Here is a 15,758-nt window from a genome sequence, read left to right on the forward strand (position 1 = left end):
AGCCACACCCACACCCCATAGCCACGCCCACAGACCCATAGCCACACCCCAAACTCCATAGCCACACCCCAAATCCCATGGACACACCCCATAGCCACACCCCATAGCCACACCCACAATCCCATAGCCACACCCACAATCCCGTAGCCATGCCCACAGCCCCATAGCCACGCCCACAAACCCATGGCCACACCCACAAATTCACACCCACCCCACAGCCCAATAGCCACGCCCACAGCCCCATAGCCACACCCACAACCCCAAAGCCACGCCCCAACCACGCCCCTTTCCAGCCTCACCCTAACACACCACAACCCCCACTGACCACACCCACCCAAGCCCCGCCCCAAATGTCCCCACCCCCTCATTAATTAACCCAGGCCCCGCCCCCCTCAAGCCCCGCCCACCTCTTCCTAGCGGGGCGTGGCCTGGGGGCGTGGCCCAGGGCGGGGTCGCTGCCCCAGCGCGGCAGGGGGGCGTGGCCAGGCCGGCAGGGGGCGGGGCCTCGCCCGGGGAAGCTGCGGGCTCTGGGCCTGGGGGGCGGAGCCTCGGGCTTGGGGGCGGGGCCTGAGGGGCGCAGGCCACGCCCCCTGTGCGGCTCGGCCCCGCCCAGCTGGAAATCGCCGTCCATGGGGATGTAGGGGGCGAGCATGGCCAGGTCCAGGGGGGACGTCTGGGGGGACATTTGGGGACATTGGGGGGACCCCAAACCCTCACAGGGCCAGGGAGGACATCTGGGGGGACACGGGGACATTTGGGGACATTTGGGGGGACCCAAGATCTGGACAGGGGGGACAGGGAGATTTGGGGGGACAGGGGGGATTTGGGGTGACACCAAACCCAGACAGGGCCAGGGGGGACGTCTGGGGGGACATTTGGGGACATTGGGGACATCTGGGGACATTGGGGGGACCCCAGACCCAGACAGGGCCACGGGGGACATCTGGGGTGACCCCAAACCTGGACAGGGGGAACGTCTGGGGGGACATCGGGACATTTGGGGGGACAGGGGGGATTTGGGGTGACCCCAAACCCAGATAGGGCCAGGGGGGACGTCTGAGGGGACAGGGGACATTTGGGGGGACCCCAAACCCGGGGGTGGGGCTTGGGACATTGTGGGATGGGATTTGGGGTCAAGGTTCGGGGTCGGGGTTGGGGGTCTCCTTTTTTTATGGGACGGGATTTGGGGTCAGGATTTGGGGTTGGGATTTGGGGTCCCCTCCCATTTTTGGAATGGAATTTGGGGTCCCCTTCTATTTACAGGATGAGATTTGGGGTCAGGATTTGGGGTCAGGATTTGGGGTCGGGATTTGGGGTCCCCTCCTATTTCCAGGATGGAATTTGGGGTCCCCTCCCACTTTTGGGATGGAATTTGGGGTCCCCTTCTATTTACAGGACGAGATTTGGGGTCGGGATTTGGGGTCAGGATTTGGGGTTGGAATTTGGGGTCAGGATTTGGGGTTGGGATTTGGGGTTGGAATTTGGGGTTGGGATTTGGGATCAGGATTTGGGGTTGGAATTTGGGGTCGGGATTTGGGGTCAGGATTTGGGGTCCCCTCCCATTTATGGGATGGAATTTGGGGTCCCCTCCCATTTTCCGATGGGATTTGGGGTTGGGATTTGGGGTCAGGATTTGGGGTCCCCCCCCATTTTTGGGATGGAATTTGGGGTCCCCCCCCATTTATGGGATGGAATTTGGGGTCCCCCCCCCATTTATGGGATGGAATTTGGGGTGGGGGCTCCCAGGAGGGTCCCACCCCCCCTGTACCTGCAGGGCGGCTCCGGGGCCGCGGCTCCCCCCAAAAATCTTCGGCACCTGCAGCACCAGAGGGTCCCTGGGGGGCTGGGGGGGTGGAGCCAGGGACCCCAAAAACCCCCAGAGCCAAAAACCCCAGACCCCAAAAACCCCCAGACTCCAAAAACCCCCAACACCAAAAATCCCCCGATCCCAAAAACCCCAAAAATCTCCCACCCCAAAAACCCCCAGAGTCCAAAAACCCCAGACCCAAAAACCTCAAACCCCAAAAATCCCCAAAACCCCCTGACCCCAAAAACCCCCAGACCCCAAAACCCCAAAAAACCCAGACTCCCAAAAACCCCCCACCCCAAAAACTCCCGACCCCAAAAAACCCAAAAATCCCCAGAGCCCAAAAACCCTCAGAGCCCCCAGACCCCAAAAACCCCCAGACCCCGAAACCCCAAAAACCCCAGAGGCCAAAAAACCCAGATCTCAAAAACCCCCAAACCCCCAGACCCCAAAAACCCCCAAACCCCCAGACCCCAAACATCCCAGACCCCAAAACCCCAAAAAACCCCTGACCCCAAAAACCCCAAAAATCCCCCAACACCAAAAACCCCCCAACCCCAAAAACCCCCAGACCCCAAAACCCCCAAAACCCAGACCCCAAAAACCCCGACCCCAAAAACCCTGAGACCCCAAAAATTCCAAAAACCCCCAGACCCCAAAACCCCCCAGACCCCAAATCCCCCACCCCAAAACAATCCCAAGACCCCATAAACTCCCCCAGAGACCCCCAAAACCTCCCCAAAAACCCACCAGAGACCCCCCAGAGACCCCCCAGAACCTCCCCAAAATCCCCCCAGATCCCCAAGAACCCACCCCAAAACCCCCCCAGACCCCAAATCCCCCTCCCCAAAACAATTCCAAGACACCATAAAACCCCCAGACCACCCAGAACCCCCCCAGATCCACCAGAGACCCCCAAAACCTCCCCAAAATCCCCCCAGACCCCAAATTCCCTCCCCAGAACCCACCCCAAAAACCCCCAGAGTCCCCAGACCCCAAATCTCCCTCCCCAAAACAATCCCGAGACCCCATAAACCCCCCCAAGACCCCCAAAAACCCACCCAGAGACCCCCAGAACCCCCAGAACCCGCCCCAGACCCACCAGAGACCCCCCAAAACCTCCCCAAAATCCCCCCAGACCCCAAATTCCCCTCCCCAAAATAATCCCAAGACCCCATAAAACCCCCCAGACCACCCAGAACCCCCCTAGACCCACCAGAGACCCCCAAAACCTCCCCAAAATCCTCCCAGACCCCAAATTCCCCCCCCAGAACCCGCAAAGATCCCCCCAAATCCCCCCAGGACCCACCCTAAAACAATTCCAAGACCCCCCAGAACCCCCCAGACCCCAAATCCCCCTCCCCAAAACAATTCCAAGACCCCAGAGAACCACCCCAGACCCCCCAGAGACCCCCAGACCCCAAATCCCCCTCCCCAAAACAATTCCAAGACACCATAAAACCCCCCAGACCCTCCAAAACCCACCCCAAACCCCCCCAGGACCCCCCCAACCCCCCCAAATTTTCTCCAGGACCCCTCCCCCACTCACCGGGGAGGGGCTGCGGGGCCGCCGGGGCGGGGCGGGGGTCGCGGGGGGGGGGTCGAAGATGGGGGCGAGGAGCCGGACGAGCTCGGGGGAGCAGAAGCGGCGGGGGTCGCGCTGCAGGGCGGCCTCGGGCACGTGCGAGGGGCGCACGAAGGCCAGGACCCCCGGGACCCCCGGGACCCCCACCCCTGGGGGGGGAAAGGGGTGAGACCCCCGGGAAATTACCCAAAATAACCCCGGGACCCCCGGGACCCCCACCCCTGGGGGGGTAAAGGGGTGAGACCCCCGGGAATAACCCCAAAATAACCCAAAATAACCCCGAGACCTCCGGGAAATCACCCAAAATAACCCAAAATAAACCAAAATAACCCCGGGACTCCCCCCAGACCCCCTCTGGGGACCCCAAAATCCCCTCCCAGTCCCCCCCAGTCCCCCCCAATCCCCTCCCAGTCCCTCCCAATCCCCCCCCAGTCCCTCCCAGTGCCCCCCCAGTCCCTCCCAGTCCCTCCCAATCCCCCCCCAGTCCCTCCCAGTCCCCCCCAATCCCCCCCCAGTCCCCCCCAATCCCCTCCCAGTCCCTCCCAATCCCCCCCCAGTCCCTCCCAGTCCCCCCCAGTCCCCACCGGCGCTCACCGAGGCTCAGGTCCAGCACGGTGTCCGCGGGACCGTTGCTGGGGGTCGGGGCCGGGGGTCTCCGAGCCCCCCCCCCAAATTCTCGGCGCTGGGTTTGCTCCAGGGACAGGACGAGCCCGCGCTGCTCCACCCGGCTGGGGAGGGGGCGTCAGCCCGAGACCACCCCCCCGATATTTGGGGGGGTCCCCAACATCCCACCCGAGGTGTTTGGGGGGTCCCAAATTTATCCTCGAAGGGTTTGGGGGGGTCCCCAATTCCTCCTTGAGGGGTTTGGGGGGGTCCCCAACTCATCCTCGAGGGATTTGAGTGTCCCCTCTCTGTGTCCCCAATGTCCCAATGACCCCAATGTCCCCAATGTCCCCCCAATCCCCTCAATGTCCCCTCAATGTCCCCAATGTCCCCCCATATCCCCAATCCCCCCACTGTCCCCAATGTCCCCAAACCCCCCAATGTCCCCATGTCCCCAGTGTCCCCAATCCCCCCAATGTCCCCAATGTCCCCCAGTGTCCCCAATCCCCCAATCCCCCCAATGTCCCCAACCCCCAATGTCCCCACTGTCCCCAATCCCCCCAATGTCCTCAGTCCCCCCCAATCCCCACACTGTCCCCAATGTCCCCATGTCCCCACCTGAGCACGAAGTGCAGGCACACGATGGTGTCACCTCCCCCCACTGTCCCCAATGTCCCCAATCCCCCCAATGTCCCCAATCCCCCCAATGTCCCCAATGTCCCCCCATGTCCCCACTGTCCCCGATCCCCCCAATGTCCCCCAATGTCCCCAATATCCCCAATCCCCCCACTGTCCCCAATCCCCTCAATGTCCCCCCAATGTCCCCAGTGTCCCCAGTGTCCCCCCAATGTCCCCAATGTCCCCCATGTCCCCACCTGAGCACGAAGTGCAGGCACACGATGGTGTCACATCTCCCAATGTCCCCAATGTCCCCAATGTCCCCAATCCCCCCAATGTCCCCAATCCCCACCTGAGCACGAAGTGCAGGCACACGATGGTGTCACCTCCACCCCAATGTCCCCATGTCCCCATTGTCCCCAATCCCCCCAATGTCCCCAATCCCCCCCAATCCCCCCAGTGTCCCCAATCCCCCCAATGTCCCCAATGTCCCCACCTGAGCACGAAGTGCAGGCACACGATGGTGTCACCTCCCCCCAATCCCCCCAATGTCCCCAATCCCCCCACTGTCCCCACTGTCCCCAATGTCCCCAATGTCCCCACCTGAGCACGAAGTGCAGGCACACGATGGTGTCACCTCCCCCCACTGTCCCCAATGTCCCCAATCCCCCCAATGTCCCCAATCCCCCCAATGTCCCCAATGTCCCCCCATGTCCCCAGTGTCCCCCATGTCCCCAGTATCCCCCATGTCCCCAGTCCCCCCAGTCTCCCCACTGTCCCCAATGTCCCCACCTGAGCACGAAGTGCAGGCACATGATGGTGTCACCTCCCCCCAATCCCCCCAATCCCCTCAATGTCCCCCCAATGTCCCCAGTGTCCCCAATCCCCCCAATGTCCCCACTGTTCCCAGTCCCCCGCAATGTCCCCACTGTCCCCAAACCCCCCACTGTCCCCAATGTCTCCACTGTCCCCAGTCCCCCCCAATGTCCCCAATCCCCCCCAATGTCCCCAATCCCCCAATGTCTCCCATGTCCCCACCTGAGCACGAAGTGCAGGCACACGATGGTGTTACCTCCCCCATTGTCCCCAATGTCCCCAATGTCCCACCTGAGCACGAAGTGCAGGCACACGATGGTGTCACATCTCCCAATGTCCCCAATGTCCCCAATGTCCCCAATCCCCCCAATGTCCCCACTGTCCCCAAACCCCCCAATCCCCCCAATGTCCCCAATGTCCCCACTGTCCCCAGTCCCCCCCAATGTCCCCAATCCCCCCCAATGTCCCCAATCCCCCCACTGTCCCCAATGTCCCCAATGTCCCCACCTGAGCACGAAGTGCAGGCACACGATGCCCTCGGGCGCCGCTCGCCCCCCGCCCATCACCGTGGCCTGGGTCTGGGCCCAGAGGAACCCCCCGCGCTTGGCCAGGAACCGGTACTGGCTGGTGACAGCCTGGCCCTTGGTCAGCACTGAGGGGGGACAGAGATTTGGGGGGATTTGGGGTGTCCCAAACTGGCACTGGCTGGTGACTGCCTGGCCCTTGGTCAGGACTGTGGGGGACACAGATTTGGGGGGATTTTGGGGGATTTGGGGTGTCCCAAAGCAGCACTGGCTGGTGACGGCCTGGCCCTTGGTCAGCACTGTGAGGGGACAGAGATTTGGGGTGTCCTGAGGGGATTTGGGAGGATTTGGGATGATTTGGGGTGTCCCACAGCGGTACTGGCTGGTGACCGCCTGGCCCTTGGTCAGAACTGTGAGGGGACACAGATTTGGGGTGTCCTGAGGGGATTTGGGGTGTCCTGAGGGGATTTGGGGTGTCCCAAAGTGGCACTGGCCGGTCACGGCCTGGCCCTTGGTCAGCACTGTGGGGGAACACAAATTTGGGGGGATTTGGGGGCATTTGGGGGGTCCTGACGTGATCTGGGGTGTCCCAAACCGGTACTGGCTGGTGACCGCCTGGCCCTTGGTCAGCACTGAGGGGGGACACAAATTTGGGGGGATTTGGGGTGATTTGGGGGGATTTGGGGTGTCCCAAAGCGGTACTGGCTGGTCATGGCCTGGCCCTTGGTCAGAACTGTGGAGAGGGGAAATTTGGGGGGATTTGGGGGGATTTGGGGTGTCCCAAAGTGGCACTGGCTGTTTGCGGCCTGGCCCTTGGTCAGCACTGTGAGGGGACAGAGATTTGGGGTGATTTGGGGTGTCCAGGAGGGATTTGGGGTGTCCCAAAGTGGCCCTGGCTGGTGACCGCCTGGCCCTTGGTCAGCACTGAGGGGGGACAGAGATTTAGGGTGTCCATGAGGGGATATGAGGGGATTTGGGGTGATTTGGGGTGTCCCAAAGTGGCACTGGCTGGTGACGGCCTGGCCCTTGGTCAGCACTGTAAGGGGACAGATTTGGGGGGATTTGGGGGGATTTGGGGGGATTTGGGGGGATTTGGGGTGTCCCAAAGCAGCACTGGCTGGTGACGGCCTGGCCCTTGGTCAGCACTGTAAGGGGACAGATTTGGGGTGTCCTGAGGGGATTTGGGAGGATTTGGGGTGTCCCACAGCAGTACTGGCTGGTGACCGCCTGGCCCTTGGTCAGGACTGTGAGGGGACACAGATTTGGGGTGATTTGGGGGATTTGGGGTGTCCCAAACCGGTACTGGCTGGTGACCGCCTGGCCCTTGGTCAGCACTGTGGAGAGGGGACAAATTTGGGGTGTCCTGAGGGGATTTGGGGGGATTTGGGGTGATTTGAGGGGATTTGGGGTGTCCCAAAGCAGCACTGGCTGGTGACGGCCTGGCCCTTGGTCAGCACTGTAAGGGGACAGATTTGGGGTGTCCTGAGGGGATTTGGGAGGATTTGGGGTGATTTGGGGTGTCCCACAGCGGCACTGGCCGGTCACGGCCTGGCCCTTGGTCAGGACTGTGAGGGGACAGAGATTTAGGGGGAATTTGGGGGGATTTGGGTTGATTTGGGGGGATTTGGGGTGTCCCAAAGTGGCACTGGCTGGTCCTTGGTCAGGACTGAAGAGAGAGGAAATTTGGGGGGATTTGAGGGGATTTGGGGGGATTTGCGGTGCCCCAAAGCGGCACTGGTTGGTCACGGCCTGGCCCTTGGTCAGCACTGAGGGGGGACAAAGATTTGGGGTGTCCCTGAGGGGATTTGGGGCGATTTGGGGGGATTTGAGGTGTCCCAAAGCAGTACTGGCTGTCTGCGGCCTGGCCCTTGGTAGGAACTGTGAGGGGACACAAATTTGGGGTGTCCTGAGGAGATTTGGGGGGATTTTGGGTGAATTGGGGTGTCCCAAAGTGGCACTGGTTGGTCACGGCCTGGCCCTTGGTCAGAACTGTGGAGAGGGGAAATTTGGGGTGTCCTGAGGGGATTTGGGGTGTTCAGGGGGAATTTGGGGTGATTTGAGGGGATTTGGGGTGTCCCAAAGCGGTACTGGCTGGTCATGGCCTGGCCCTTGGTCAGAACTGTGGAGAGGGGAAATTTGGGGGGATTTGGGGGGATTTGGGGTGTCCCAAAGCGGCACTGGCTGGTGATGGCCTGCCCCTTGATGAGAACTATGGGGGACACAAATTTGGGGGGATTTGGGGGGATCTGGAAGGATTTGGGATGTCCCAAGCGGATTTTGGGATTCCCAAGTGGGTTTTGAGGTTCCTGAGCAGATTTAGGGGTTCCTGGGCAGGTTTTGGGGTTCCCAAGTGGATTTTGGGGTTCCCAGTTGGATTTTGGGGTTCCCGTGTGGGTTTTGGGGTTCCCATGGAGATATTTGGATTCCCAAGTGGGTTTTGGGGTTCCTGAGCAGGTTTTGGGGTTCCCGAGCGGATTTGGGGTTCGGGCACTCACGGGTGTGGACGCTGCGGCTCAGGGTGTTGGAGTCGAGCGCATGGACGAACTCGTAGAGGGAACAGCCCAGGAGCTCCTCGGGGTGGTACCCGGCCACCTCCCCGATCCTGCACCCCAAAAACATCCAGGGGTCACCCCAAAAATCATCGAGGGTACCCGGCCACCTCCCCGATCCTGCACCCCAAAATCATCCAGGGGTCACCCCAAAATCCTGTGGGCAAACCCGGCCACCTCCCCGATCCTGCACCCCAAAATCATCGGGGGTCACCCCAAAAATCCTGAAAGGGTACCCGGCCACCTCCCCAATCCTGCACCCCAAAATCACCCAGAGGTCACCCCAAAATCATCCAGGGGTCACCCCAAAAATCCTGAAAGGTACCCGGCCACCTCCCCGATCCTGCACACCAAAAACATCCGGGGTCACCCCAAAATCATCCAGGGGTCACCCCAAAATCCTGTGAGGGTACCCGGCCACCTCCCCGATCCTGCACCCCAAAATCATCGGGGGGTCACCCCAAAATAATCCAGGGGTCACCCCAAAAATCCTGTGAGGGTACCCGGCCACCTCCCCGATCCTGCACCCCAAAATCATCGGGGGTCACCCCAAAATCATCGAGGGGTCACCCCAAAAACATCCAGGGGTCACCCCAAAAATCCTGAAAGGGTACCCGGCCACCTCCCCAATCCTGCACCCCAAAAATCACCCAGAGGTCACCCCAAAATCATCCAGGGGTGACCCCAAAATCATCAGGGGTCACCCCAAAAATCCTGTCAGGGTACCCGGCCACCTCCCCGATCCTGCACCCCAAAAATCATCCAGGGGTGACCTCAAAATCATCGAGGGTTCACCCCAAAATCCTGAAAGGGACCCGGCCACCTCCCCGATCCTGCACCCCAAAATTACAGAGATCACCCCAAAATCATCCAGGGGTCACCCCAAAATCATCCAGGGGTCACCCCAAAAATCAGCGAGGGTCACCCCAAAATCCTGAAAGGGGACCCGGCCACCTCCCCGATCCTGCACCCCAAAATCATCGGGGGTGACCCCAAAATCATCCAGGGGTCACCCAAAAAACATCCAGAGGTCACCCCAAAATCATCGGGGAATCACCCCAAAAATCCTGTGAGGGTACCCGGCCACCTCCCCGATCCTGCACCCCAAAAACATCCGGGGGTCATCCCAAAAACATCCGGGGGTCACCCCAAAATTATCGGGGAAATCCTGGGGGGTTTCTTGGGAATTTTGGGGTGAATCCCGAGGGGATTTTGGGGTGAATCCCCCAAGGGTTTTTGTGGATTTTGGGGGGAATCTCGGGGGGTTCCTTTAGGATTTTTGGGGAGATTTTGGGGTGAAATCCCGAGGGATTCCTTGAGGATTTTGGAGAGATTTTGGGGTGAATCTCGGGGGGATCCTTGAACATTTTTGGGGAGATTTTGGGGTGAATCCCAAGGGATTACTTGAGGATTTTCGAGGAGATTTTGGGGTGAATCCCGGAGGGTTCCTTGGGGATTTGGGGTGAAATCCTGACAGATTCCTTGGGGATTTTGGGGAGATTTTGGGGTGAAATCCCAAGGGATTCCTTGAGGATTTTTGGGAGATTTTGGGGTGAAATCCTGGGGTGTTCCTTGAGGATTTTGGGGAGATTTTGGGGTGAATCTCGGGGGATTCATTGAGGATTTTGGGGTGAAATCCCGAGGGATTCCTTGGGGATTTTGGGGTGAAATCTCGGGGCGTCCCTTGACGATTTTGGGGAGATTTGGGGTGAAATCCCAAGGGATTCCTTGAGGATTTTTGGGAGATTTTAGGGCAATCCCGAGGGACTCCTTGAGGATTTTGGGGTGAATCCCGAGGGATTCCTTGAGGATTTTCGGGAATATTTTGGGGTGAATCCCGGGGAACTCCTTGAGGATTTTTGGGGTGAATCCCTCGGGATTTCCTTGAGAATTTTGGGTGAAGATTCCAGGTGAAACCCCTCGGAATTCCTTGAAAATCCCAGCACACCACCGCCCTCTTTTCAGACTGCAACGAGTTCAAAACCTGGAATCTCATTTGGGGGGGGTCCCGGGGTGGATTAATTTAATTTAATTTCATTTTTTGGGGTTTTTCCCACCTGTCATCGCAGTAGGTGAACTTCATGTCCATGGAGTGGCGAGTGAGGACGGTGCCCGAGCCCAGCGGCGCCTCGATGGCCCCGGGGTGCGGGATGGCCTCGCAAATCAACACCAGGCAGCGCAGGGGGGGGTCCCCGCCCCCAGACCCCGAGTAGGTTCGCATGTGCCCCGCGCAGTGCAGGACCTGCGGGGAGGGGCGGGGGGACACGGGGAGAACGGGCTCGGAACGGGGAGGGGAGCACTGGGATTTATCTCAAAATTCACCCTGAAATGGGGAGGGGACCCCTGGGGTTTATCCCGAAAACCATCCCAAAATTCACCCCAAAATTCACCCCGAAATGGGGAGGGGAGCCCTGGGATTTATCCCGAAATCCCACCCGAAATGGGGAGGGGAGCCCTGGGATTTACCCTGAAATTCACCCCAAAATTCACCCCAAAATTCACCCCAAAATTCACCCTGAAATGGGGAGGGGAGCCCTGGGATTTATCCTGAAATCCACCCCAAAATTCACCCCAAAATTCACCCCAAAATTCACCCCAAAATTCATCCCAAAATCCACCCCGAAATGGGGAGGGGATCCCTGGGATTTATCCTGAAATCCATCCCAAAATTCACCCCAAAATTCATCCCGAAATTCAGCTCGGAATGGGGAGGGGAGCCCTGGGATTTATCCCGAAATCCACCCCAAAATTCACCCCGAAATTCATCCCGAAATGGGGAGGGGACCCCTGGGGTTTATCCCGAAATCCATCCCAAAATTCATCCCAAAATTCACCCCGAAATGGGGAGGAGACCCCCGGGATTTACCCTGAAATCCAGCTCGGAATGGGGAGGGGATCCCTGGGATTTATCCCAAAATCCACCCCAAAATTCACCCCGAAATGGGGAGGTGAGCCCTGGGATTTATCCTGAAATCCATCCCAAAATTCACCCCAAAATTCACCCCAAAATGGGGAGGGGACCCCTGGGATTTACCCTGAAATCCACCCCAAAATTCACCCCAAAATTCACCCCTAAATGGGGAGGGGAGCCCTGGGATTTATCCTGAAATCCATCCCAAAATTCACCCCGAAATCCATCCCGAAATGGGGAGGGGACCCCTGGGATTTATCCTGAAATCCATCCCAAAATTCACCCCAAAATTCATCCCGAAATGGGGAGGGGACCCCTGGGATTTATCCTGAAATCCATCCTGAAATCCCCTGGGATTTATCCCGAAATCCAGCTCGGAATGGGGAGGGGAGCCCCGGGATTTACCCTGAAATCCATCCCAAAATTCACCCCAAAATTCACCCCAAAATTCACCCCAAAATGGGGAGGGGATCCCCGGGATTTACCCTGAAATCCAGCTCGGAATGGGGAGGGGATCCCCGGGATTTATCCTGAAATCCACCCCAAAATTCACCCCGAAATGGGGAGGGGATTCCCGGGATTTATCCCGAAATCCATCCCAAAATTCACCCCGAAATTCACCCCAAAATGAGGAGGAGACCCCCGGGATTCACCCCTAAATCCCCCCCGAAATCCCCAGGGAACCCCTCGGAATTCACCTCAATCCCCTCCAAATGTCCCCAATGTCCCCAAATGTCCCCGATGTTCCCAATCCTCCGAATCCCCCAAATGTCCCTCCTCAATACCCCCAATTCCCCCACTGTCCCCAGTGTCCCCACATATCCCCACTGTCCCCAATCCCCCGAATGTCCCCTCAGTGTCCCCAATGTCCCCGGTGTCCCCAATTCCCCCCAATGTCCCCAAATGTCCCAAATACCCCCAATCCCCCCAAATGTCCCCAGTGTCCCCAATGTCCCAAATTCCCCCAAATGTCCCCAATTCCCCCAGTGTCTCTAGTGTCCCCAAATGTCCCCAATATCCCCCATCCCCCCAATGTCCCCAATATTCCAAAATGTCCCTCAACCCCCGCAATGTCCCCAATTCCCCCAAACCCCCCAATGTCCCCAATGTCCCCAAATTCCCCCAGATGTCCTCAATGTGCCAAATCCCCCCCAATCCCTCCAAATCCCCCCAATGTCCCCGGTGTCCCCAATGTCCCAAATATCCCCCATTGTCCCCAGTGTCCCAAATGTCCCAAATGTCCCCAATGTCCCCAATTCCCCCCAATATCCCCAGTGTCCCCAGTGTCTCCCCAGATGTCCCCACTGTCCCCAATATCGCCAATGTCCCCCAAATGTCCCCCAATATCCCCAATGTTCCCAAATGTCCCCAATGTCCCGAATCCCCCCAATCCCCCCCAATGTCCCCAATGTCTCCAATCCCCCCAAATGTCCCCAATGTCACCAACGTCCCCAACGTCCCCAATGTCCCAAATATCCCCCATTGTCCCCAGCATCCCTAATGTCCCAAATGTCCCCAATCCCCCAAACGTCCCCAATCCCTCAATGTCCCCAATGTCCCCAATGTCTCCATTATCCCAAATGTTCCCAAATCCCCCCAATCCCCCAAAATGTCCCCAGTGTCCCCGATCTCCCCAATGTCCCCAATCCCCCCAAATGTCCCAGATGTCCCCAATGTCCCCTCAATCCCTCCAATGTCCCCGATGTCCCCAAAATGTCCCCAAATGTCCCCGGTGTCCCCAATCCACCCAATGTCCCCAATTCCCCCAAATGTCCCCAATCCCCTCAATGTCCCCAAGTGTCCCCAAATGTCCCCGGTGTCCCCAATCCCCCCAATGTCCCCAATGTCCCCAACCCCCCCAATGTCCCCAATGTCCCCAATGTCCCCGCTGTCCCCCCACCTTCCAGGACGCCGCTTTGAGGTTGAGGCAGCGGCCGCGCCCACTCAGGGTGCTCTTCATGCGCAGCGAGAAACTGCGGCCAGAGCGCTCCCCCCGCCGCCGGGGACCCCCTGGGGGGCACGGGAATTTGGGGAGGGGTCTCAGGGGGTCACAGCAATCGGGGGGACCCCGAAATTTGGGGGGTCACCGAAATTTGGGGGGTCCCGGGGGGGTTTTTGTGCTCTGGGAAAATCCGCGCTCACCTCGCTATGGGGGCACGTTTAGGGGGACACAGGAATTTGGGGAGGGGTCTCAGGGGTTTGGGGGGGTCACAGGGGTCAGTGGAGGGGTTACAGGAATTGGGGGGACCCCGAAATTTGGGGGGTCTCGGGGGTCTGGGGGGGTCCCGGGGGGGTTTTTGTGCTCTGGGTAAAGCCGCGCTCACCTCGCTATGGGGGGGGACACAGGAATTGGGGAGGGGTCTCGGGGTTTGGGGGGGTCCCTGGGGTTTGGGGGGGTCCCGGGGGTCGGGGGGGGTCTCAGGGGTCATGGAGGGGTCACAGGAATTGGGGGGACCCCGAAATTTGGGGGGTCCCGGGGGGGTTTTTGTGCTCTGGGAAAATCCGCGCTCACCTCGCTATGAGGGGGGAAACAGGAATTGGGGAGGGGTCTCAGGGATATTTGGGGGTCCCAGGGTAATTTGGGGAGGGGTCTCAGGGACATTTGGGGGTCCCGTGTTAATTTGGGGAGGGGTCTCAGGGACATTTGGGGGTCCCGTGTTAATTTGGGGAGGGGTCTCACGGTTATTTGGGGATCCCGGGGTGGGTCAGGGTTGTTTTTAGGAGTCCCGGGTTAATTTGGGGAGGGGTCTCAGGGACATTTGGGGGTCCCGTGTTAATTTGGGGAGGGGTCTCACGGTTATTTGGGGATCCCGGGGTGGGTCAGGGTTGTTTTTAGGAGTCCCGGGTTAATTTGGGGAGGGGTCTCAGGGATATTTGGGGGTCCCAGGTTTATTTGGGGAGGGGTCTCACTCTGCCTCGGGCTCAGGGTTATTTTTTGGGGGTCCCGGGGTTATTTCAGGGGTCCCAGGTTAATTTGGGGAGGGGTCTCAGGGATATTTGAGGGTCCCAGGGCTATTTCTGAGGCTCCATGGTTAATTTGGGGAGGGGTCACACCCTGCCGGGGATCCCGGGGTTATTTTTAGGGGTCCTGGGATAATTTGGGGAGGGGTCTCACCCTTCCGGGGGTCCCTGGGTTATTTTTTGGGGGTCCCGGGGTTATTTTTAGAGGGTCCCAGGTTAATTTGGGGAGGGGTCTCACCCTGCCTCGGGCTCAGGGTTATTATTGGGGTTCCCAGGTTAATTTGGGGAGGGGTCTCAGGGATATTTGGGGGTCCCGGGGTTATTTTTAGGGATCCCAGGTTAATTTGAGGAGGGGTCTCAGGGATATTTGGGACTTCATGGTTAATTTGGGGAGGGGTCTCTCGGATATTTGGGGCTCCATGGTTAATTTGGGGAGGGGTCTCAGGGATATTTGGGGGTCCCAGGTTAATTTGGGGAGGGGTCTCAGGGATATTTGAGGGTCCCGGCGTTATTTTTGGGGGTCCCGGGTTAATTTGGGGAGGGGTCTCACCCTGGCGCGGGCCCAGCACGTCCTGCAGCTCCTCGTGGTCGCAGGGGTGAACGAAATCGAACACGCTGTGCCCGATCAGCTCCAGCTGGGGAGGGGGCGCACGGAATTTGGGGAGGGGGCGGGGGGGGCACACCCAGAATTTGGGGAGGGGTCGGAGGGGTCACACCCAGAATTTGGGGAGGGGTCACACACGGAATTTGGGGAGGGGTCTCACCCTGAATTTGGGGAGGGGTCACACACGGAATTTGGGGAGGGGTCACACCCGGATTGGGGAGGGGTCACACAGGGAATTTGAGGGGGGGGTCACACAGGGAATTTGGGGAGGGGTCACAGCCAGAATTTGGGGAGGGGTCACACCCGAATTTGGGGAGGGGTCACACACGGAATTTGGGGAGGGGTCACACCCGGAATTTGGGGAGGGGTCACACCCGGAATTTGGGGAGGGGTCACACACAGAATTTGGGGAGGGGTCACACCCGGAATTTGGGGAGGGGTCACACCCAGAATTTGGGGAGGGGTCTCACCCGGAATTTGGGGAGGGGTCACACCCGGAATTTGGGGAGGGGTCACACCTGAAATTTGGGGAGGGGTCTCACCCGAATTTGGGGAGGGGTCACACATGGAATTTGGGGAGGGGTCACACGCTGAATTTGGGGAGGGGTCACACACGGAATTTGGGGAGGGGTCACACCCAGAATTTGGGGAGGGGTCACACACAGAATTTGGGGAGGGGTCACACCAGAATTTGGGGAGGGGTCACACACGGAATTTGGGGAGGGGTCTCACCTGAATTTGGGGAGGGGTCACACCCAGAATTTGGGGAGGGGTCACACA

At 59.2% G+C, this 15,758-nt stretch overlaps 1 protein-coding gene across 1 annotated transcript in view; it reads right to left on the minus strand.

Annotated features, from left to right (window-relative positions):
• Window positions 1-367: 367 nt before the first annotated feature.
• NPAS1 (neuronal PAS domain protein 1) overlaps window positions 368-15,758 on the minus strand; it is a 31,716-nt gene continuing 16,325 nt past the window's right edge. The window contains exons 4-11 of the mRNA XM_042780109.1: window positions 14,925-15,009; window positions 13,314-13,423; window positions 10,560-10,744; window positions 8,449-8,555; window positions 5,937-6,081; window positions 4,020-4,120; window positions 3,357-3,541; window positions 368-673 (exon numbers count right to left, since the gene is read on the minus strand). Of these exons, the coding sequence (XP_042636043.1) occupies window positions 368-673; window positions 3,357-3,541; window positions 4,020-4,120; window positions 5,937-6,081; window positions 8,449-8,555; window positions 10,560-10,744; window positions 13,314-13,423; window positions 14,925-15,009 (1,224 nt within the window). The remainder of the gene's footprint in view (window positions 674-3,356; window positions 3,542-4,019; window positions 4,121-5,936; window positions 6,082-8,448; window positions 8,556-10,559; window positions 10,745-13,313; window positions 13,424-14,924; window positions 15,010-15,758) is intronic.

Source organism: Catharus ustulatus, chromosome 34 (assembly GCF_009819885.2).
Source record: "Catharus ustulatus isolate bCatUst1 chromosome 34, bCatUst1.pri.v2, whole genome shotgun sequence".
In the NCBI taxonomy this organism is placed as follows: Eukaryota; Metazoa; Chordata; class Aves; order Passeriformes; family Turdidae; genus Catharus; species Catharus ustulatus.